This window comes from Artemia franciscana, chromosome 11 (genome assembly GCF_032884065.1).
Source record: "Artemia franciscana chromosome 11, ASM3288406v1, whole genome shotgun sequence".
In the NCBI taxonomy this organism is placed as follows: Eukaryota; Metazoa; Arthropoda; class Branchiopoda; order Anostraca; family Artemiidae; genus Artemia; species Artemia franciscana.
Window position 1 is genome coordinate 40074374 of NC_088873.1, and position 25133 is coordinate 40099506.

The window sequence follows — 25133 nt, forward strand, 5'->3', positions numbered from 1 at the left end:
TTTTATTTGTTTAGAAATACGGATCGGCATGTGGTCGGGATGGAGTAATCAAGAAGAACCAAAGTAGCAGAGGAGGGTTTAATCATAGAAGAACAATAGAAATAGTCCAACCGATACACGGAGCCAGATTGATGGATTTACGTGAAATTGGGATCATTTCCAACACAGGTGAGACTTGGACGCGCATGGAGTAAGATATGAGATCTATTGTTTTCAGGGTCAGACAGTTCACAGTTAAAGTCATCAAACAGGAGACAACTTAGGCCTTCATCATGAAAGAGAACTTCCTCTCATATGTATCATTACGGTTGTTAGTAGGGAAGTAAACTACGAATTTGACCACATTCAAAACTTTAACCGCAAGGAAACTGTCAGATTTAGCAACCAGATTACCTAGTAGCTCTTTCCGTATCATCAGGGCCAAACCGCCTGAAGGTCTACCACGAGTGGACTAAGAATGGTGGAAAAACCGATTATGTGTAGACGTGAACTCCAACAGTTGTCGACTGTCGCTTGACAAGAAGTGTTCCTGCAGACCCACCACGTCGAACAGCAAGCAAAGTTCAGACAGTAGGTAATGTTCCGGTATAGAATTTTCCCATTGATGTTCCACGATACAATTTTTAAGGTTTCTTCATTCATTGCAATTTTTTAGAAGAAATTGAGCAACAGGACACTTAAAACTGTAACATGGGTTGTCGGAGGAGATGCAAAGAGAAAACTTATGTACCTTGGTATAAGGATTACCTTTGGTTGTGGAAACACCAGCCTCACCACACCTGGAATATTTTTGGGTACCTGAGCACGCAGATGCAAAATCACCATGAGACTGGCAAGAGAAGCGTTGGGGTGGCAAGCGTTGAAATATACTAATGGGGAGTCTTTCGTACTCTATGATGGGTGGAGAGCGAAGAGAAGACTCGAGGTCCTCTTTAGACTCAAAAACAAGCTTAAGCGAATGGGTGTTTCGGATTTGAGTTGCTTTCGAACAATTGGCAATCAGATCACATAGATTATTTTCGTTCAGGTCTTCAGGAACATAACGGATAATGCCGAAAAGGAGAGGCATTGTAGTTTAGGCTCGACTTCATAGTTATTCCCGGTTATGCGTGACATAATAGATTCGACACCGCTTTTATCCTTCGCGACTACTTTCCAGGCGTCTATACTGGGACGAAACTCGATTATATTCCCACTAGCTCCTCCACATACATGCTACAGATAAACTTTACGGGAGTGAGGCTTTTTAAGGTCTAAGAGGGGCTTCTTGAGAATAACTGCATAGGAAGGCATGACCGGTGGAGTGACTGATTGATTCATGGATGTAGCAAGTTTTTCAGCTGCACGGGCTTTTTTCTCACTTTCAATGAAGTCCTTCAAATTACTGGAGTCTTTTGTTACTTTTTGAGTAACAATAGCACTCAACTCACCAGGCGTAGTCGGGACCTCTGTAAGATCAAAAATTACGAATTTTGGCAATTTGATCCAGTTTTCAGCATAAATTAAAATTCTCAATTCTATTGATAGGTTGTGGGAAGTATGGGTACTTGAGTTATCTATCTCCGGTAATTTAAGACCTATAGGGCGGCCTGTAGGAGTTTCTCTGTCATGTCTGTTTATTCTAATGTTTGGTTTTCAAAAGAAAAACTAAGGTAGTGAAAGGAGTGCGAGGCTAAGTTCGTTGTTCTAAGAACAACGCAATGAGAACGAAGAACGGCATTTCAATGGACGAATTCTAAGTACAAAGTATAAACCAAACGGCTTATTAGTAAACCGAGATTTGATTTCGGTAGAATGGCCAAAGCGAACGGAGCTAGTTATCGTTGATTGTTTTCGTCGTTTTCATCGACAAATTTCAACGATATCTGAATTTTGACTCAAAGCATGCTTTTGCTTTCACTAACTTAAAACTAGTGAATTTCCTAGGGTACTATTTTACAGCAGCTAAGTTTGAAGTTGGTCTAGCTAACCTTGACTTAATTTATTTTGTAAAGGTTATTAGTTTTGTAGCCTATTCCCACCATAAGCAAATGTTATAAAATTGTGGAAACTTCTTTTAAACATTCTACAATGTTTATTTAGCTTTTAAAGGGCAAATCAATAAATACAGACTGCTCTGCTTTAGCAGCTTACTTAGAAAGCCAATCACAAGGCTACATTTCACAGTTAAATCACTAATATATCACCTAGAAAATAGATTTGGTAAATAATTTGCTGTTCATATTTTTGATTTATGAATGAAGTTAATATACTACCTGATGTTTTTTTTTCATGCTCTTTCCAAATATATTAATCACTTGCTGCAAATGAATACCCAACCCTCTATATACCAATTCAGGGTAGGCCCTAGGCCTATCCTATTTGCACATTAGGGGTGATGGTAAAGTTTCTATGCAAATGAGAGGTGAAATTTTAAATTTCACTGCTACCACCTCTAATATGCAATTATATACCCTGAATTAATATAGGCCTATGTAGGCATGGGGTTAAAATTCATTTACAGCAAAAGTGATTATCATATTTGGAATGAACATAAAAAGGCATCAAATGGTAAATTTAGTTTTTTTTTTGTAAGTCAATAATTTAAACAGCAAAATATTTACCATAGATTGTTTCACCACTGAACTCTCTTTAACCAGTAAAATTTTAGTTTAGCTAGGCCACTTATTGCTATTTTGGAAAGTGGTTAGGTTAGGAAAATGAAACTTTCAGAGACTGATCTGCCCTGCAAAGGTATTTAGAGTAGCCTACCTGCCTCCATTCCTTCTCTCTCTAGAGGACATTGACTTTTGGTAACTTCTAAATATCTTTTTGCTATGAAATTGAAACCTTGTAGGCCAAACTTGATCTTCTGCTTAAATGAAGCACAAGAAATTGTTTTCAGTTACTCAACTTTGCTCAATCTCAATTTATAAGGTTTCAAAGATCTACATATTGTCTACATTTTGTAAATTTACAAAAAAGAAATATTAATATAGCTTAAAATTCTACTCAAATAACAGGAGTTGTATTGTTAGAACTAAAACCAGGGAAAAAGAAGCTGATGGTAAAATTCTAGTTTAGTGACTGTTGGCTATCTTGGAAAGGGGTTAGATTAGGTAAATGAAACTTTTGGGGATGGGTCTACAGGCTAAAGTATATTCTAGGAAGGACCCACCTCCACTCCTTCTCCCACTAGAGGGCCCTGAAATTTGCCAACATGACAGGTTGAAATTTTGACAAAACAACATTTTAGCTTAATTTTCAGTTACCAGTTCCTTTTTCTCTGCCTTTAGTTCTGAAAATTGAATTCCTGTTATTTGAGTAGAATTTTAAGCCATATCAATGTTGTTTTTTTCAAAATTTAGGAAATGTATTTGAATATTTTTAAAACCTTATAAATTTGGATTGAGCAAAGTTGTGAAGCTAAAAACAATTTGTTGTACTTGATTCAAGTAGAAGATCTATTTTGCAAGGTTTCACTTTTGTAACACACATATTTTAAAGGTCAGGACCCTCTAGAGGAAGAGAGAGTAGAGGTAGGTACTTCAAAATTCCTTCTTGTGACATACTTTAGCCTTTAGACCCATCCCTGAAAGTTTCATTTTTCTCACTTAACCCCTTTCTGAGATGGCCATACAACTCAGGGGTATATAAAGTTTTTATGGAAGGGGTGGCTGTATGAACTTTGGAGGTGGCTTATTTGATTGGAAAGTTTGGAGGGGCTCACGTGAACCCCTTTGAATGGTTGCTCTCACTATAATTATTCTCAATAAAATATAGGAAGAATTGTTTTCTTTTTACTGTGTTTCCTAATCAATGTCCCCTTACCTAAGACTTTATTCAGCATTTTCCAAGATGACACTTAAATTTTAAATGTGTGCCCAAAGCTATTAGCCTTGACTCTAGGCCAATTGTTAACTATTAATAGGCTACATTTAAAATCCTGAGAGTTGTATCAGGTTAAAATATTCAAGCTGGATCACAAAGGCTACTTATTTAGACAGTTTTAGGGTAAACTTCTTTCAGTAATGAATCCAGGGCCTGAAACATATTCTGGGAAGGTATTGTCCAGTTTCTATGTTAACTGTCTTCTAATTTCTAAGTCTTAGAAATCTGCCTACCTAACAAGTCTATACCTATTGAAATTTTGATAAAACAAAATTTTGCCTTAATTTGTAGTTATCAGCTTTGGTAAAATTCTAGTTTAGTGACTTTTGGCCATCTCAGAAAGGGGTTAGGTTAAGAAAATGAAACTTTCAGGGATGGGTCTAAAGTATGTCACAAGAAGATATTTTGAAGTACCTACCTCCACTCCCTTTAAAGGCTCCAGACCTTTGATGACCTTTAAAAATATGTGGGTTATAAAAGTGAAGTCTTGCAAATAGATCTTCTACTTGAATAAAGTACAAAAAATTTTTTTTCACCTTCATAACTTTGCTCAACCCCAATTTATAAGGTTTTCTAGATATGCAAATACATTTCCTAAATTTTGAAAAAAAAACATTGATATGGCCTAGAATTCTACTCAAATAAGATGAATTCAATTTTCAGAACTAAAGACAGAGAAAAAGCAACTGGTAACTGAAAATTAAGGTAAAATGTTGTTTTGTCAAAATTTCAATATGTGACCTGTCATGTCAGCAAATTCCAGGGCCCTCTAGAGGGAGAAGGAGTGGATGTGGGTACTTTAAATACCTTCCCAGGATATACTTTAGCCTGTAGGCCTATCCCCAAAAGTTTCATTTTCCTAACCTAACCTCTTTCCAAGATAGCCAAAAGTCACTAAACTAGAATTTTATCCTTAGCTTCTTTTTCTCTGGTTTTAGTTCTAAAAATGCAATGTCATTTGAGTAGAATTTTAAGCTATATCAAGGTTTTTTTGTAAATTTACAAAATGTAGGCAATGTATAGATCTTTGAAACCTCATAAATTGAGATTGAGCAAAGTTGTGAAACTGAAAACAGTTTCTTGTATTTTGTTTATGTATAAGATCTATTTTAGCCTACAAGGTTTCAATTTTATAGCAGAAAGATATTTAAAAGTTGCCAAAAGTCAATGTCCTTTTGTGGGAGTGGTGGTTGAACTTTCTCTCTGAACTTAGAAGTACCCTTTCCATAAGAGCCTTATGTACCCACTGGGGCATAACTTACAACAGAGGGATGTGTTAACCTCAGAGCACTGTTATCTGATCTTTGAACTATTTTTAGCAAAATGGCTATCTCAAAATTTTGTTGGGTGCATTTTGGGAAAAAAAAGTTATACTGGGAGGCTAATTACCAATTGATCACTTTTGCCTTTAAAAAAGTAAACTAGAACTTTTCATTTCTAGTCAAATGAGTCCCCCATAAGTTTATATGAGCACTGCTTCCATAAAAACCTTATATACCCCTTGGACATAACCTACAACATCTATAGGTTGTATTGACCCTGGAATTTTTGTTACATGATCATTGAACTATTTTTGACAAAATGGTTATCTCAATACTTTGAATGCATTTGGGCATTAATGGGGAGGGGGTGGCAAATAGGATTGCCCTCCAATCACTTTTGACTCTTAAAAAGTACACTAAAACTTACAGTTGAATGACCTCTTCCAAAGTTTATACCACCACCCCTGCCAAATGGAAGCCTCCATGGAAAAAAATAATGATAAAATGTTGAAACTTTATGGCCTTGACTATAGGCAATGCTATAATGCTACTTCTGAAAGGGTGGCTGTATAAAGTTTGAAGGAGATCCATTTGATTAGAAATTGAAAGTTCTAGTTTCCTTTTTAAGAGCCGCAAGTGATTGAAGGGCAACAGGTCCACCACACCTCTTTTTTCCAAGCACATCAGATTGAAAATTTTGAGTCAGCCATTTTGTCCAAAATTGTCCAAAGACCTTATAACCCCATCTCCAGGCTTGGTCAAACCCCAAGATCCTGGGGGTATGGTTTGTAAGGTACAACTCAGGGGTATACAAAATGTTTTATGGAAGGAGTGGCTGTATGAACTTTGGAGGTGGCTTATTTGATTGGAAATTAAAAGTTCTAATTCCCCATTTTAAGGTTCAAGAGTGATCAGAGGGCAACAGGCCCTCCCTCATGCCCTCTTCCCCCAAATGGATAAATATGAATTTTGAGAAAGCCATTTTGCTCAAAACAATCTAAAAATTATATATTATGATGTTTTCAGAGTTGACATAATATTTTCAGGGTTCACAATTTTAAATAATTGCAACTTATTTACCATATTGCTATAACTATTTCTTCAGCACAGACAAGCTAGATATATAAAGTTTTCTTTTTACAGAAGTTTTGACAAATTGTAATTTATAGAAAACTAAAAATGGATAAAATGTATTTTTTGGTAGGGGGAGGGGGCTAAAATAAGGTTTTAGTTCAAATTCCCCCTCAGTATTCCATCAAATTTTCAGCTTCATATATGTAGCCCAAATTGCGCTAGTATCATAGTAGTAGTAGGAACAGTAGTAGCAGTAATAATGCATTATTATTAGTTGTAACAGTAGTAGTAGCAGTATTAATAGGAGCAGTAGTAGGTACACTTGCCTTTTGATCAACTGAACATTTTACTCATGATGCCCCTGAAGTTTCCTCTTGATACAACAAGCCATTAAAAAAAATTTGTTGATGCACATGTATCAGCAATCAGAATATGTGCAGCATGTTATGATTTGGTTCAATTTTCCCACCAATGTTTCCTCAAATATTTTTCAATGTCCCTAGTTATAGTAGTACTTGCTACAGAGCTAGTAATTTAGTGATAGTAGTAATTGTAGTGGTGGTAGCAGAAGAAGCAGCAGTAGTTGTAGTAGTGAACAAATATAGCCTTTTTATTGATTGATCATTTCCCTTAGCATTTCCTGAAAGTTCCAAATTAATCTGCTCACTCTTTGTGAGTTATGCCCTTTTGACAACCCATGTACACATAACGTGTTTTGATTTAGTTCAAGACTCCCATCAACATTCCCTGAAAGATGCATCTTAATGCCCTTCATATTTTGGGAAAGTAGAAGTCAAATATGCATATCGTAAACAATGAAAGAATTGTCTAACTTACAGCATTTTCCCTGAGGCCTCAGGAGAGTTGACATTCCAAAACATATAATTACTGAATCTTTCAAAAATGCTGAAAAAAAATTGATACCTCAACACTTTGTTTGATGTTTGTTTTGGGAAAAGATGGGAATTGTGAGGAGGGGAGTGAGTTGCTTTTAAATCACTTTGACTCTTAGAAAGGGCATTAACTTCCAGTTTCAAATCAAAGAAGATGAATATAAATTTTATATGGCTGCCCATTTCTTAAGAACCTTAAATGTCCCTAGGGCCTAACTGAAGGCCCTTGCCTCAGGGCTTTGGAGGGTTGAGTCAACCCAGGAGACATTGTTATGTGTTCTTTGGACTATTTTAAACAAAATGACAATTGTACTATTTCAATCAGATGTGTTTGGTAGAGATAGTTGGGGGGGGGACTTATTGACCTCCATCACTTTTGACTCTTAAAAAGGAACTAAAACTTCCAATTTCAACCAAATGAGCAACCTCTAAAGTTTGAACAACACTCCATTCCATAAGAACCTTAAATGCCCCAGGGGTGTAACTTACAATAATTGCCCCCAAGCTCTGTTGGTTTGTATCAAACCCAAAATCAATGTTACATGATCTTTGGGCCATTTTGAATAAAAGGACTCTCTCAAAATTTATATTGGACACATCTTGGGGAAACAATGTGTGTGTGTGGGGGGGGGGGTAGCTGGACTCTGATCACTTTGACTTAAAAATGGCACTAGAACTTCTGATTACCAACCAATCAGTCCCCTTCAAAACATAAACAACTACCCTTTCTATAAGAAACCTTATATACCTCCAGGACATAACCTGCAACCCTTACCCTGAGAGCTGTGGGGGGGGGGGGGGTCTTCCTCATAGACATAATTTCCCTTAGACTATGAATGAACAAAATTGCTATCTCTTATGTTTGATTGGAGATGTTTGGGAAATGATGGGAGGGGGTCTGGCTGCCCTTAAATCACTTTTGATGCTTAAAAAGGGCACTATAATTTCCAATTTCAAATCAATTGAGCCTCATCTGAAGTTTGTACAACAGCCCATTCCATGAAAATCGTATATACCCTCAGGGCATAACTTACAAACCTGTCCCCAGGGTGTTGGGGGGTTGTGTCAACCATAGAGGCATTGTTATATGTTCTTTGAACTATTAAAAAAATTCTATCAGATGTATTCTCAATTTCAATCACATGTGTTTGGCAAAGAGAGGTTATCAGGAGGGGGGCTAGATACCCTCCATCACTTTTGACTCTTAAAAGGGAACTAAAACTTCCAATTTTCATGAGCCTCCTCTAAAGTCAAACAACCATCCCTTCAATAAAAACCTTCATTGCCCCTGGGGCATAAGTTACAACCCTTGTCTTCAGGCTCTTGTGTTTGCAGCAACCCCAAAAGCCTTTTTATATGATCTTTTGATTATTTTAAATAAAATGACTGTCTCAAAGTTTCTACTGGATGCATTTCAGGAAAACATGATGTGCAGGGGGGAGATAGCTCCCCTCTGATCACTTTTACTCTTAAAAAGGGTACTATAAATTATGATTACCACTCCAATGAATACCCTTCAAAGTATATACAACCAGCCTTTCTATAAAAAAAATATCTTATATACCCCCTGGGCATAACTTGCAGCCCTTCCCCTGAGAGCTGTGTGGTTAGTGGTGTTTTTTCAAAGACATAATTTCCATACCTTCCAGCATCTAGCAGTGTCATTTCATTCTGAGCTGGGGGGGGGGGGCTGTGCAACCTCTGTGGGCCCCCTAAATTGGCCAGCTCACAGTTGTTGAAGAGCAATATTTCCTCACAGTGGTTAGCACAGGCCTTTCCCAAAATCAACTAATAATAGTAAGAAGCAATTAAAAAGTGTTTAATGAATACAGAAAGAACTTAAGTTGGAAAGTAATTTACAGTTTTATTGCAACACAGGTAACCAACAAGGCTCATTTTTTCCAAAACTATCAACCAAAGCATTTAAATACAACAATTTCACAAGTGCCTTTTCACTAATCATCAACACCAGATCACAGAGCCTTTCACCACCCAGTTTCAGTCTGAAATAAGATTTTAATCAGGCTTAGTGTAGAAAAGAATCTCTCATTGCTAGCCATTTTGAAAGACAAGAATAATGAAGAATTGAATAATTTTTAAAACTTCAGAGTACTGTATTGGCATTGCCTTAAGACTATTACAAAGATCAAAAAAATCTTTTAGCTCCTTGGCTTTGAGTCTATATATCTTCTCACAAGATCCATTGGCAAAGCCAAGAGAGTTGTGTCAATGTAAGCTTCTTTGTAATGCACTGCTGCACTAGCTAGTCAGCTAGTATTGAAATAATGCAGCAAATCAACGTCTAGTGCAGACATTGACTCTAACAGTAGAAGAACGTTCATGAAGTGGGTTTCAAACTGAAAGCATAGTCTTTCTGTCAGAAGAAACTGAACCACTCTGAAAGTATTTTCAGTTGAATCTTTCAATTCAGCAAGATAGTTTTCCCCAAAGTCGACATGGTTACAAAATCACTTAAGTAGGATGTTACTTGCTTTGCCTGCTTTTGTCTTTTACATGAAGTGTCTGAATTCTGAAAATTTTGCAAAAGATCTTTAGTGTGGCTCCACTCACAAGAAAAATCTTTTGACTATGTTGAACAAAATGACCATCTAAAAATTCTGAATGAATAAATTTGGGGAAAGGATTGGCGTGGGAAGGGGTTTGTTGCCCTCCAATCTCTTTTTACTATTATAAAGGGCAAGCCCTTTTTGAAGTTCTATGACAACTTTGATACAAAGTGCCCTGGTATAAAAAAATATATATATAGTACATTTTACCAACATTTTTTTTACTGAGGCAGTACAGTGCTACCTATGATTTAAATTTTAACGGAAGGGGTGGCTGTATAGACTTCAGAGGAGGCTCATTGATTTAAAATTCAAAGTTCTTGCTCCCTTTTTAAAAGTTAAGTCATCAGATGGCAACCAACCCTTTCCCTGCTCAATTTTCCCCTATTGCTTCTGATAAAAATTTTGAGATAGCTGTTTTGTTCAGAGTAGTCCAAATGTTAAATAGTTGTGGGCAAGGCTGTAAATTCTGCAAGCTATCCATTCTTAACATTTAAGGTTTTCATGGAAGGTTGGTTATATAGAATTTGGAGGAGGCTCATTTGATATAGAATTCAAAGTTCTAGACCCCTTTTTAAAAGTTTTGAGCTATTACCTATTCCCTCCCCCACCCAATTTTCCAAAATTGCTTTTAATCAAAATTTTGACATAGCCATTTTGTTCAAAGTAGTTCAAATGTCAAATAGCTATGGCTCCAAATTTGATAACCCCCACAACCCTGGGGGCATAGGCTGTAAGTTATGGTAGCTACCCATCATTTATATATATAAATTTTTAATGGGATGGGTGCTTGTATAAACTCGTGTAAAAAATCCAGATTTAGACTTATACAATTAATGAAGAGATAGTAGCTAAACCCTTGTTTGTAGAGATTTTTGTTTGTTTTATGCTTTATTTGTAAATTCTTTGGGCAAGGTTGTAAGTTGTGCAAGCTCTCCACTCAGCATTTAAGGTTTTTATGGAAGGGTTGGTTGTATAAAATTTGGAGGTGACTTGTTTGATTTGGAATACAAAGTTCTAGCTCTTTTTTAAAAGTAAATAGTGATTAGATGGCAACCAGTCCTCTCCCCCACCTAATTTTTTCTAATTGCATTAGATCAAAGCTTTGAGATGGTAATTTTGTTCAAAGTGGTACAAATACCAAATAGCTATGGCTCTAGATTTGATAAACTCCACAACCCTCAGGGCAAGGGCTATAAGTTATGATAGTTGCCCATCATCTGCATATAAAGTTTTTATGCAAGGGGCGCTTGTATGAACTTTTGAAGAAAGCCCTAATTTAGACTTATACAGTTAAAGAAGGGTTATTTGCCAAACTCATGTTTGTAGTGATTTTTGTCTGTTTTAAACTTGATTTGCATATTTGTTTTAAGATTTGCTTATTCATTTATTAAGTACCTTTTGTATGTTTGTTTGTTTAATTTCTGTTTGCTTTGGTTTTCATTTACTCTTTAGTAGTAATTTCTGGTCATTTCCAGTTTGAATTATTATAGGTTTCTATTTCAGCTGATCTTAAGTTTAATATGGCCTTTAATTTTCTTTGAAAAACTTCTTTTCCAGAAAGTTTTTTAATTGACTAGTAAAAGAAAGGTGATTGATTTTTCATCATAATATTGCTAAAAACCTATTTTCAGTTTCAGTAGGAATTATAGTTTCGTGTCTGTTTTCAGTTCAAACAGAACCTTTGAGAGAATATCTGTGATGACCTTGAATTGGTAATTTGAAATTTATTAATAGATGGAATTAGCAGTAGGTGATTTATGGAATTGCAATGAAATTACGTGTGTAATCTTGAATATCAGTGTAATGTTATTCAGTATAGTGCAAACAAATATATTTACTGGGAATTCTATTCAAAAGAATTCTTCAGCAAAAACAAAAATTTTCATGAGACTTGTAGTGACAACGTTTTGTTGAATATGATAGGCAGAGACTGATTTTGATGCTTTTGGAATAATAATCCTTAGATTGAAGAGTATTCTGGTGCACTAAAAAATTTTGAAGACTAAATATTGCTTTAACCCATGTCTGATGCTACCAGATTTTAAAATATCACAAACAAATGAGCATAGTTTTAAAATATTGTAAGTATTAGTAATGATCCAGAAGGTTACTCTATGAGTTGAAATTTGTTGGTTGCTATGTGATTGAAGGCATTTATTTTGTAAAAAAAATAGCATAAACAAGTAGGCAATTAAAACCACAAAAAGCTTACTTATAAGTAAAGAGTTACAACATGAAAAGTTACAACCACTAATCACATTTAATTTTGAAGTGGATAGAGTGTTACTACTGAAGTCCATGCTCCCACTAAAAAGTTGATTGGAAACTGTTCATCCCTTTGCTTAGAATACTGTTTCCAAATAAACCACTGAGGATTTGAGCCATAAATAATTGAATTCAGTAGCGAATTGTCATCCTTTTGCATATAGCAATTGGAGGAGAGTACAAAAGAGCAGTAGCCCTCATCAGTATGATGTCCTTTGCTTATTTAAGGCTATTTGAATATATTTAAAGAACTTGTCTTGAAGACACAATATTCTCTCATATGGTAAAGGTAGAACAAATGAAAAATTATTTTTTGAATCCACCATTTGTCTGTAATACAATTTTAGTAACCAAATATTTTAGGGTTTTGTCAAAAATTTACAAGCATTGTGTGGTTATAATTCAATGGAAGATGTACTAACATTCCCTTTTCTTGTATAAAAACAACTGAAACTTAAAGAGTTTATTTAAAATGAATATTTTTTTAAGGCCCAGGACTACTTCTCTCTCCTCCTTAAGACTTACCTGTTTGACATATCACCAATAGAAATATCTGTTTACCAACGTGATCGTTTGTTTGCCTCATGTATTTGTTGATTAAATCTGGTTACATCATCAAGTTGTTTAATCCAAGAAACTGTTTATATTAACTTCGTGGATTCGAAATTGCTTTCAAAAGTTTATTTTAACCTCCTGTGTCTTAATACACTAGCTGATTAGTAGGATAGTTTTTAGGATAATAAAATATAAATTTTGTTTTTGTGTCTTTCTGCTATTGAAAACGAAAAATTATTTCTCCAAATCTTGTTATGCCAACAAAATTAGACATCATGAAGATGCAATGTTAGCCAATTGATCACAACTGCTTTTGTTGCCTTCATCTAATTTAACAAGTGAGCATCCAATTCACTGTTAAGTCCAAGGTATAAACTGGTTTACACAATTGTAATAAATAATCTTTCATGAAAAGGTAAAAATACAATGTCGAAAAACTAATGTCACCAAAGAGAATCAGGTTGTGAGAAAAAAATGAATTTGTATGTACAGTCTCCCTTGGGTATATGCTTTGTAAATGAGATCTTAAACTTATCATATTTTTTCTAGTTGCTGTTTATTAAGATGGAAGATATATGCATATCTTATATACCCCAACTCCATCATTCTGAGCGTCTACTTACTTTTTATGGAATCAATATTGAAGCAAAGAACCGTCTCTTGCAGTTGGCTAGCTTTCTTTCTAGTTGTTCGAATATATTCCTCCAAGTCCCAAAAGTTGGAAACCTTGTGGCAGGTAAGATCTTTTGTTTGTTTGGTATTACATTTCAAGGGAGGCTCAAAGGAAGTCACCCCAGGAAAAAAATAGTGACCTAAAAGTGTGTTTTTGGTGCCCCTTCATAGGAAAATTTCTTTTAACTCCTTGCTTAAGGATTGGACCTATCACTTAAGAGAGGTAATACTTGAAGATTTTCAAGGGGGTAGTCAAAGTGCAAAAAAAATGTATTTCTTGGCCACAATCTTTTAGTTTCCCACAAGCAAGGGGAGGGGGACTTCCCACAAGCAAGGGGAGGGGGACTTAAAACAAGCTTAAGGGGAGTTTTCAAGAAGAAATTGAAAAATAGTGGCCTTAAGCATACTTTTTGACAATCTTATGCTCTGTGGCATGCGTGTCTGGCCAGAATCTTTTTTTGACAAAAAAAGTAATAGTTTCTCACTTTGTCTTGAATTATATCATATGTTGATTTTGTCTTGAATTATATCATATGTTGATTTCAGTAAATTGTGTGACCCTGAGGATAATGCCCCTATTTGAATTAGTAAATATTTAATCCTCTTTCACTATATAACTAGCACAGTAAATTTACACAAAAAAGAAATAGAAAATGCATAAAATATACACACAGAAACCATATAACAGGGTAAAATGGATCTAATCATTAGTAAGCCTTTTCTTTCAACTTTGAATGCAGCTTACAGAGTCTTTATATCTTTTGTATTCAACTTCCAAATAATCTTTCTCTTCCTGTACCACCAATTTAGATGGCATAAATATATATGGGAACAAATAAACTCTTATATTATGCATATCAAGAGCATTCTATAATAGTCACAAATTCACCGAAAAAGAATGGAACGATCAGAATACGTTGGATAAAGTCTTGCCAAGGTTGCATGAGAAATTGGTTTTGGACTATTTTTGCATAACCTGCTTTAAGATTATTCATTACCTTAGCTAGCACGCTAGGACAAATAGTAGAAACAGAAGGGGAAATATTAATAAGTAGCCAATGTAACAAACATTAACTGAAAAGATTTGAATTAAAATGGAATAGTTGTGGGCATTAAGTCATGGCTAATTGTAGAAAAAGCCAAGACAGATACTCCAATCGAGTGAGAAGCAAACCTGGCGTCAATTCCCCCCTTATCAGGATTGTAAAAAAAGGAGGTTAGTTCATTTATTAATAGGTATGTCTATCTATTATTCGTCCATGCATCATTGCTAGGGCAGTAGAACCAAGGTAGATAGTCTTAGAGCTAAGATATATAAAGAACCTATAGTTTTCCAAGTGTTTGGTTAATTTGGCTTCGGTAAACGGCGGAAGTGTGCGGGTGCCTCTCTAATTGGACCAATACTTCTTTGTTATCTTTAGCAACTCATGCCTGTCAGGAGTCTCAGGCAGGTTGATCAATAATGTAAAATTGACAAAGGACCATTAGATTTTCTGGAATTAGTGGCAAACAAGGGACGCTTATCTATGGCTTTAGGAAGGTTGAACCAAGAATTTAGAATTGAAACACGAGACCGTTAATTTCGCCTAGAATCAGAGGCAAACAAACGTCTAAAGTCAAAAGGTGGCCATTTTGCAATGAGCATCAGGCAAGGCAGATTCAATTTATAAACTTAGACATTTGCTAGACTAATAAAAAGTTAATTTAATGTTAGTTGAACAACAAGTTGACTGAAAATGCAACAGTGAATAAGAGTCCAAAGCCTACAAGGGCCTCCTATCTGCCTCGAATGTTATGCAAGTGAACTTTCAATTATAAACTAAGACAGTTGGGCTCAAAAAAATTCAACTGTCTGTGCTTGTGTCTTGGGTTTGACTGTCTAGGTTTTTTCCCAAGCTCAGGTAGTTTTACCAACCAAAATGCCCAGATAGTCAGTAAGATGGTTCTACCCCAGACTAGGTAGGCGAGGGAAAAAAAGAAAATCATTAATTATAATTAAAAATTTGCAACCGGAACCCCTGCCCATAATCCACAGACCGTATATGAGCTGGTCACTAGATGAAAAAATAATGAAAAATGAGATTGGCTGATAAAGATGGACTGAGCTGAGGCAATGAATAGATACTATTTGGAAAGTAATTGGAGACAGTGGGCACCCCCCCCCCGCCTATCCCGAAGAGAGCGAGAAGCTTGAATGCTATACAGTGGACATGGGCTAGATGGGATCCCATATGAAAAAGGAATATATTGTTGGTATGTGTGTAGTGCATGGTTACCGCTTGAGCAGCGGTCTAACTAGCCACGGCTTTAAGCATCCGTGCTTTAAGCAGTGAACATGGACGTGAAAAAGGATTATGAAAATGTAAATTTTTGCCTTTGGGATCGTCAAATAAGTGTTCACACTTTACAGTGTTCAGTTTCAGGCGCAATTCTTTAAACGCTTGGAAATAAGCTGGGTCGATTTTTCTAGGCAAAAAATAGTATGACTAATCAGCAGTACATCAACTGAATTGATAATATAAGATAATTCGCTTTTTTTTTGTCAGACATGAGAAAGTAATGATGGTCGAACGCAACACTAAATGGGTAATGAGCTGTGTTCATTTTTGCTTTGTATATATGTGTGGAATATATTCTTGATATATATTGTTGGTAAAACATATTATGGCTAGAAAGCAATAGATCAACTCAATTGACAATGATCAGTTGACAATAAAATGACCGATAAATTTCTATGTTTGTCAGACACGAGGGAGTAATGACGGTCGAACGCAACACTAAATGCGTAATGAGCTGTGTTCATTTTTGCTTTGTATATATGTGTGGAATATATTGTTGATATATATTGTTGGTAAAACTTAGTATGGCTAAAAAGCAATACATGAACTCCATTGACAATGAACCAATTGACAATAAAATGACAGATAAATTTGCTATGTTTGTCAGACACGAGGGAGTAATGACGGTCGAACGCAACACTAAATGGGTAATGAGCTGTGTTCATTTTTGCTTTGTGTATATGTGTGAAATATGTTGTTGGTAAAACATTGTATGGCTAAAAAGCAATACACCAACTGAATGGACAATAAATTGATTGACAACAAAATGACAGATAAATTTGCTATGTTTGTCAGACACGAGGGAGTTCTGACGGTCGAACGTAACACTAAATGGGTAATGAGCTGTGTTCATTTTCGCTTTGTATATATGTGTGGAATATATTGTTGATATATATTGTTGGTAAAACATAGTATGGCTAGAAAGCTATAGATCAACTCAATTGACAATGATCAGTTGACAATAAAATGACAGATAAATTTGCTATGTATGTCAGACAGGAGGAAGTAATGACGGTCGAACGCAACACTAAATGGGTAATGAGCTGTGTTTATTTTTGCTTTGTGTATATATGTGAAATATGTTGTTGGTAAAACATTGTATGGCTAAAAAGCAATACACCAACTGAATGGACAATAAATCGATTGACAACAAAATGACAGATAAATTTGCTATGTTTGTCAGACACGAGGGAGTTCTGACAGTCGAACGCAACACTAAATGGGTAATGAGCTGTGTTCATTTTTGCTTTGTATATATGTGTGGAATATATTGTTGATATATATTGTTTGTAAAACATAGTATGGCTAGAAAGCAATAGATCAACTCAATTGACAATGATCAGTTGACAAAAAATGACAGATAAATTTGTTATGTATATCAGACACGAGGGAGTAATGACGGTCGAACGCAACACTAAATGGGTAATGAGCTGTGTTCATATTTGCTTTGTGTATATGTGTGAAATATATTGTTCGTAAAATATTGTATGGCTAAAAAGCAATACACCAACTGAATGGACAATAAATCGATTGACAATAAAATGACAGATAAATTTGCTATGTTTGTCAGACACGAGAGAGTAATGACGGTCGAACGCAACACTAATGGGCAACGAACTGTGTTCATTTTTGCTTTGTATATATGTGTGAAATAAATTGTTGGTAAAACATAAAAGATAAATACATAGTACATTCAATGTATATATATACATCAAACAATCAATCAATCAATCAATTTATTTATAACCCATCTACAAAAAGAGGGCGGAACGCCCTTAAGATGGAGTAATAAGAGAGAAAAAAAGGTACAAATAAATACAAATCAACACAATCAAACAATTAAATAAGTAATGCTGACCATGGGTGAGACACTATCGACATAGAAGAACGAACATCATGAAGCCTTTTATCAATAATAGATGTAGGAGAAACTAGGCGGAATTTGTTCACTAAGTAACTATTTCTAGTCCAAGGAGGGTAACTGAGAAGGAATTTAGCATAACGAAAATATACTCTACGAACAGATAGTTTCTGAGGTTCACTAAAAAACTGCCAAACCGGACAAAGAGAAAGGAGATGAGGTACAACTAGGCTATTATAAATTTTCGCAAGATTTAATTTATCAATATGTTTAATATTAGATGCAATTGAAGCATAAGCAATTCTCAGTTTTTTCTTCAAAAGTTCAAGGGATAAATTCACAGTTTCTTTCATATTTTTTCCAATAGGCATTCCAAGGTAAACTAATTTTTGAGAAAGGGGGACATGTACATTAGCTAAAGATAAAAAAATAGGGCCATTTGTCTCTTTAAAATTGAAAGCTACAACAGCAGTTTTATCAACATTGAAAGAAAGCCCAATATTTATATATATATATATATATATATATATATATATATATATATATATATATATATATATTACATATATATAATATATGTAAAATTCAGTAAGTTTACAGCTGCCCATCAAAAGCTATGATCTGAGTAGATTCTGCCTTATTATGAAAAAAAGAGGAATACCTCCAAAAAGATCATAATACCCCCATAAATCATAATGTTAAACTCGTCCTATTAAAGAACCGTGTAGTTGAGGTTTCCACAAAATGAAAAAGATTCCGCAAAATTTGTCGGATAGGAACTTCTTATCCGCAAAAATATGGAATTTGAATTTTCCTCAATGTTATCCTTTTTTTCAGGGGTGATTGTATAAAATCAATGGTTATAGAAAGACGAGAGATAGCTTATTTGAGCGGAAAAGTTCTATGTGCCCTTTTACAGTAGCCTAAGATTATGACATGGGAAAGTGACAGTTTCTGTTATTACTGTTATTTCTGTTATTACTGTTATTACTGTTATTCTGTTATTATCTGTTATTACCAAATTACTATTTTGCTCCTAAGAGGGCCAAATTGCAGTCGATTGAAAATTCTGAGATAGCCAATGGATTTAAAAAAGTCAAAATACTATGTATTGAGCTATTGAGTTTTTTAAAGCTTCATTCAACTAAATTGATTAACTTGATGGCTCATAAAACAGTTTACAGTGATGCATAATTGCGCATTAGCTATAATGAATTCACTGTACGTAATTTTTGGATATAAGTTTGTTCTGGATTCCCTATTCTTTTATATTTTGGAAAATGAAAGGACAAAGATCCTCAAGCCATTCTTGGCTTTTTTTTAAGATTAAAAAATCATTTACAAATTTCATCATCTTCCTTGCTATAAATTGTCAACTTTGCTTTAGAGATTTGATTTTCGAACAAACTCTGGGTTTTGTTATCTGTAACTATTACAGTAAGATTCATTGCTCCAGCAGGAATCAATTGAAAATAAAAAAATCTAAAAAATAGTTTCGTAAATGGCTATCACTTGTTTTGGTATTGTTTCCTGTTTGAAAGCGTAGATTCATTTGCCATTAGGGAACAAGGCTAATCATTGCAAACTATCTCTGATAACTCAAATTTTACTATTATTTCATGCTTTCCATGTTGTGGCTTCAAGTCCGTATCCAGAATTCCTTTCTGGGGTGGATACAACAGGATTTTTCAGGGGAGCTTTACAAAAAAAACTCAAATTGCTACAAAATTTGTTAGATTCATTTTTGTTACGTTTTTGTGAGTGGGAAAAGCATTTTGGAGATCGGGAATACGGTACCCCCCTGGATACGGCCTCGTGTGGCTTCTTTAAGATTCGTTCAATCTCTTTAAAAAGTTCAGCGTGAATACTATTGGGAATTCATTTCAACAGTTTTTTAATTGCGGTTATTATGTACAATTCAAAATGTCGTCAGTTCTTGTAGGCATAGCTTTGCTTTTTTAGAATTTCAGATTAAACGAACCTCTGAAACTTTTTACTTAAAATCTACAAGCTCTTGAAAAAATCTGACCAGATCTTTTAAGTTGTCTATTAAATACTATATCAAGAATAGGAGCATCACATATTTTTGTTGGAATTTGACAAATATCTGTAAGTTATGTATAGCTCTTATTGCAGATTAGTAACTTAGTGTGTCTTCTTATGTTTTCACATTGGCCTGCCAAGCCTTTCACATAGTTGAAACCATCTTACGTAGTTTTCCACACTCCGTTTAGTTACATTGTTGTGGTCGTTATTGCGTTGTGTTGAAAGCTATGGTCAATGTAACATAGTTTTTTTTTTGTTTATAAATTATATATATGTGTGTTATGTATGTGTATTATGTGTGTTTTCATATGTTTTCACATTGCCCTGCCAAGCCTTTCAAACAGCTGAAACCATCTTACATAATTTTTAACACCCCGTTTAATTTCGTTGTTTTAGTTGTGTTTTCAGAAACTTAGAAGACTGACTTGAACTCTTTTCTTTGTAATTAATTATAAAAGTAGTATAAATTGGTGTTCATTTTTGAATGCCACAATAACTATTTAAATTAACGAATATGAAGTTCTTCTTTGCTTTACGTTTTAAATTTTCATTTGTGTTTGGGATTTTTAAAAATATTTACAGTTATCAAAAAATTGTATTTATCAATTTGATAAGAAATTTATGCTAAAATGGACTTCTGAATAAAAAAAAAAAATTTTTCGACTCATAAAACAGTACTCTTCTCTATATGAAAGGAAGCAGATGGGCTGTAAAGAAAAGGTGACATTTATATTGGTTTACTACCCTTTACAAAATTTCACTAAAAACTATGTTTCCCCCATTATTTTGCATACTCTAATTGCTTAATTTTATTCAAAACTGTTCTTTAGAAACATTTACTATGACGTCAAATCTAAAAAAAGATAGGACAACAAAGAATTAAATTTTTCTGTGATCCAGAACGCAAAGAAGCGGATAGAAACTAACAGTATCCATTATTAGGACAAGAATATAGGACAACATAAGAAATCTAACAAAGCTTGTGTTGAAACTTCAAATGAGCTGATACTATGAAAATGCAATACCTGTTCTTTAGAAACATTTACTATAGTATTAATTAATTAATTAATTATAGTATTAATTTAATTTAGTTAATTTGTTGTTTGTTTTTTGTTATGTAATTTTCCTATGGCCCACGGGCTTTTTCTGGAATAAATTATTAAATTATTAAAAAATTATTATAACGTCAAATTTAAAAAAAAGATAGGACAACAAAGAAAACGATGTAAGTTACGGTCATTGAAAAAGGCCAAACGAAAAACATGCTATCCCCGAATTGGGTGAGATCATACTGCAGATTTAAAGGAAATTAGAATTCCATGGTAGGGAGTTGGCCTCAAGCGGCTTTGTGAAATTATTTAACGTTATATTTATGACTAATGTGCACATTTTTTTTTTTGTAAATGCAGTGTGAAATTGAAAGCTACTCCGAAATGTCACCTGCTTTAATTCACATCCCGACGCTTCTGGAGAGCACTTCCCAACATCTGTAGAAACATCTGGAGAGCACTTCCCAACATCTGTAGAAACATCTGGAGAGCACTTCCCGACGTCCCAATTCTGGAAAATCGGGATATATTTAATTACGAAGGATCTATCTTTTTCGTACGTCCATAATTCTGGCAGCCTATCGGATATTGTTCATGTGATTTGTTCCCCGTTTATTGCATCTTCAACAGTGCACGTCCACGAAGATGAGTAGGATATTGTTCACCTTCCATTATCACTCTACTTTTCGATTAGAACAAATACTTCAGCCCTGGCAGATTCCCCTGGCTCTAAATGGTTTGTTTGGAGTAACTGGAAAACGGCTAATATGTCACTATATATTTCGACCCTGGCCTTGGTTCCTCCTTGGTTCCTTACGTGCACCCTTTCATTTACTCCAGCTAAATATTCGCTCTACAAAAAGCAATTATGAATTGAATCAATACTACAACCAAATTGTGTGGTGTTTAAAACGTGCTGACGGGGTTGCCGTCCCTCAGGAGCGAGTGAGAAGAAGTACAAGGAAACCAATATGGTCGTGTGACCCTGAACTGAGAATCCTGAAATTCTGAATTCTGAAAAATTAGAAAAAATGAGGTATTTTTAACTTACGAACGGGTGATTGGATATCAATGAAATTTGATTATTAAAAGGATATCTTGTCTCAGAGCCCTTATTTTAAATCCCGACCGGATCTGGTGACATTGGAAGGAGTTTGGGGTGGGGGAACCTAAAATCATGGAAAACCCTTAGATTGGAGGGATCGGGATAAAACTTGGTGGGGAAAATAAGCAGAAGTCTTAGATATGTGATTTACATAATTGGAACGGATCCGCTCTATTGGGGGGGGGGGGGTTAATTCTGAAAAATTAGAAAAAATGACGTATTTTTAACTTACGAAGGAGTGATCGGATCTTCATGAAACTTCATATTTAGAAGGATCTCGTAACTCAGATCTCTTATTTTAAATCTCAGCCGGATCCAGCATCATTGGGGGGGGGCAGAAATCTTAGAAAATACTTAAAGCGGAGAGATCAGGATGAAACGGGATGGGAAGAATAAAAACCTGTCGGGAAAACCTGGGGGAAACCGGAATTCTTGGAAAACGTTAAAATTGGGTTATTTTTATCTTACGAATAGGTGATCGGATCTTAATGAAATTTGATATTTAGAAGGAATTCATGTCTCAGAGCTCTTATTCCAAATCCCAACCACATCTTTTGACATTGGGGGGAGATGGATGGGGAAATCTTGGAAAACATTTGGAGTGGAGGAATCGGGATGAAGCTTCGTGGATAGAATAAGCATATATCCTTGATACGTGATTGACGTAACCGTACTGGATTCGCTCTCTTTGGGGGAGTTGGGGGAGGGGTTTAGTGATTTGGCGGGTTTGGTGCTTCTGGACATACTAGGACGATAAAAATTGGTGGGCGTGTCAGGGAGCTGCACAAATTGACTTGATAAAGTCGTTTTCCCAGATTCGACCATCTTGGGGGCTACAGGGAGAGGAAAAATTAGAAAAAAATAGGTATTTATAACTTACGAGTGGGTGATCGGATCTTAATGAATTTTGATATTTAGAAGGACAGCGTGACTCAGAGCTCTTATTTTAAATCCTGACCGGCATTAAGCCTCTGATTTTCCTTTTAAATCAATGATTCTTAGAATTTTGTTAGAGCTCATACCATATGAGCTCTTGGCTCTTAGCTCTTCTTGTCTCGTCACAAGTGCCATATGAGCTCTTAGCTCTTGTTAAAGATGCTTCTCCTAAAGTGCATGGTCTTCATATTTGTGCCCTTGATCTTTCTAACGCTTTCGATAATATTGTACACCGTCAGGATCTTTATTCTCTTTATAGTCACGGCATTAACCTTTCGCTGATTTTTCTTCTCAAGTTCTGGTATGGTAAATCCTATCTTCGAATTAAAACTAGTGGTACCCTTTCTACTTATATTGTCCCTGTTCGTTGGGGGGTACGGCAGGGCGGAGTATTATCTCCAAGCATTTTTAAATTTTTCTTTCTAATATTCTTGAGATTATATCTTTTATGTGTTTTGTTGGGTTAACTGATATTTCATACCTTGCTTATGCTGATGATATTCTTCTAATTAGCCGGTCTAAACTCAGACTATCGCAGATGGTTTATAAAGTTTCTCATTCTTTTGCTAAAGTTGGTCTTTCGCTTAACGTTGGTAAATGTGAGCATCTTTCTTTCAATTCTCCATCCTCTCCTAAACCTCTAAGCTCCAAAATATTTTCCATCCCTCATGTAGGTTCGATGCGGTGGTTGGGTATTACACTTACCAAAAATTAAAAAACTTTTCGTGAGCGTGCCGTCCGGGATGCTAGAACGAAGATCCAGATTGGTCGCTCTAAAATTGTAGCTAATCGAGACAAATTTAATCGTATTGCCCTTGAAACGCTGTATTCTACTATTTCAGATCATTCGGTTCTTTATATTTCTGGGCTTTATCCTATACTTTGGAATAAGGATTTTAGTGATATTCGGATGACCTCTTTCCGTTCTTGTAAATATCTTCTTTATCTTCCTCTTTGGTATATGAATAGAAAAATAATAAATAAGTTTCACCCCCCGAATATTACTGAAAATCTGACTCGTTTACACAAAAAGATGTCGGAAACTGTGTACCGGCATTTATCGCCTCAACATGGTTTAATTAGTTTGTTTCATAAATTTTATTGATTTAATGTTATTATTGCTTAATTGTTTTTGGTGATTTATTGTTTTTTTTTGTGTGTGTAATGTTATTGTTGATTTTCGTTTGTGTTTACTCCACTATTTATCTTTTGATGCAAGTGGGTTATATATACGTATATATATATATATATATATATATATATATATATATATATAGGGAAATGAATGAGTTAATAGCCAGATTTAGGTTTTAATACAATTCACCTACAAAAATCTAAGGAAATTCTATCCACAAAAATTACAATCCATAATTAAGATAAGCCTAAGCATTACTATCATCGTGACAAATAATACAGCTAAATTATTAAGAATTGATCAAAACTGAACCGTGTTCATAGACTAATTATTTTTTTTTTTAGGTGAACTTGTTCTTGTATATCACAGACAACAATGGTTCCGTGGCGAAATTGTAGCGTTTCCAGCAAATTATGACTGTACTGTGAAGCTTATAGATTATGGAAATGAAGAAACTGTTCCACTGACGTGTGTCGCGCCTGTGTCAGCGTTGGATCCTGTTCTGTGTAATACCTTGCGCTTTCCGCCTCTTGCTGTAAAATATTTACTATCTGGGCTTTTACTACCTTCTGAACACCTATCAGACCATAGTCATACTATAATTGTAAGCGTTCTTCTAAACCAAATTTTCTCAATAAGAAAACTCGGGAAGACAGGGGGTATAGACTCAGTGATAATGGCTAACGAACACGGAAATGTTTCAGACGCTCTTGCTAAGTTACAAGTAGGGCTTCTTGTACCAGCTCTTGACCAGCCTCCACCAGTTTCGAAAGCACCACTACCTGCCCCAATTCAGAGTACAACTAAAACAACTTACGAACCCCTTGTTTTGGATATGGGTGTAATTCATAAAGTGAGGGTATCTTCTGTAGATACAGGACCTTTGAAATTTAGTATCCAATTGGCAGATGAATTGCAAGAAATAGAGAATATCAGCGCAAGGATTGCCCAGAATCATAGGTTACAGCCTTTGACAGAAGCTCGTCAAACGCTCCCATGTATAGCCCTATCATCTTCAGATAGAAAATATTACCGTGCTGTTATATCTAAAGTCAAATCGCCTGAATCTGTACATTTGTACTATGTAGATTACGGACATAAAGAAGTATTGCCTATTAAAAATCTATATGAGATACCAAGCGAAATTCTAAACCCAAAGACTTATTCCGTTCGATGTTCACTTATTGATTTCAATTCAGAAGCAATTTTTTCGGAGAAATTTGAAGCTTATACAAAAGGAAAAATATTTGACTGCAAAGTTGGGAAAACCTACCCCCCTGAAGTTCATTTGTACTATGAATCAAGGAATGTTTCACATATATTGGGGGATTGGATTGCACCCAAATCCATTTGTGACTTGGCTCCTGGGAATCCAACTTCTTATGAGAAACTGAATATCCAAAGCAATTTTGAAGCAAATGTGGTAGTCACAAACATGGAATCTCCTTCCAATTTCTATGTTGTTCAAGAGAAGGATCAAAGTGGTATTCAAGCATTTGAA

At 35.1% G+C, this 25133-nt stretch overlaps 1 protein-coding gene across 1 annotated transcript in view; it reads left to right on the forward strand.

Annotated features, from left to right (window-relative positions):
- The first annotated feature begins 1855 nt into the window (after nt 1-1855).
- LOC136033218 (uncharacterized) overlaps nt 1856-25133 on the forward strand; it is a 95529-nt gene continuing 72251 nt past the window's right edge. The window contains exons 1-3 of the mRNA XM_065713928.1: nt 1856-1955; nt 13039-13225; nt 23977-25133. Of these exons, the coding sequence (XP_065570000.1) occupies nt 13054-13225; nt 23977-25133 (1329 nt within the window). The 5' untranslated portion in view covers nt 1856-1955; nt 13039-13053. The remainder of the gene's footprint in view (nt 1956-13038; nt 13226-23976) is intronic.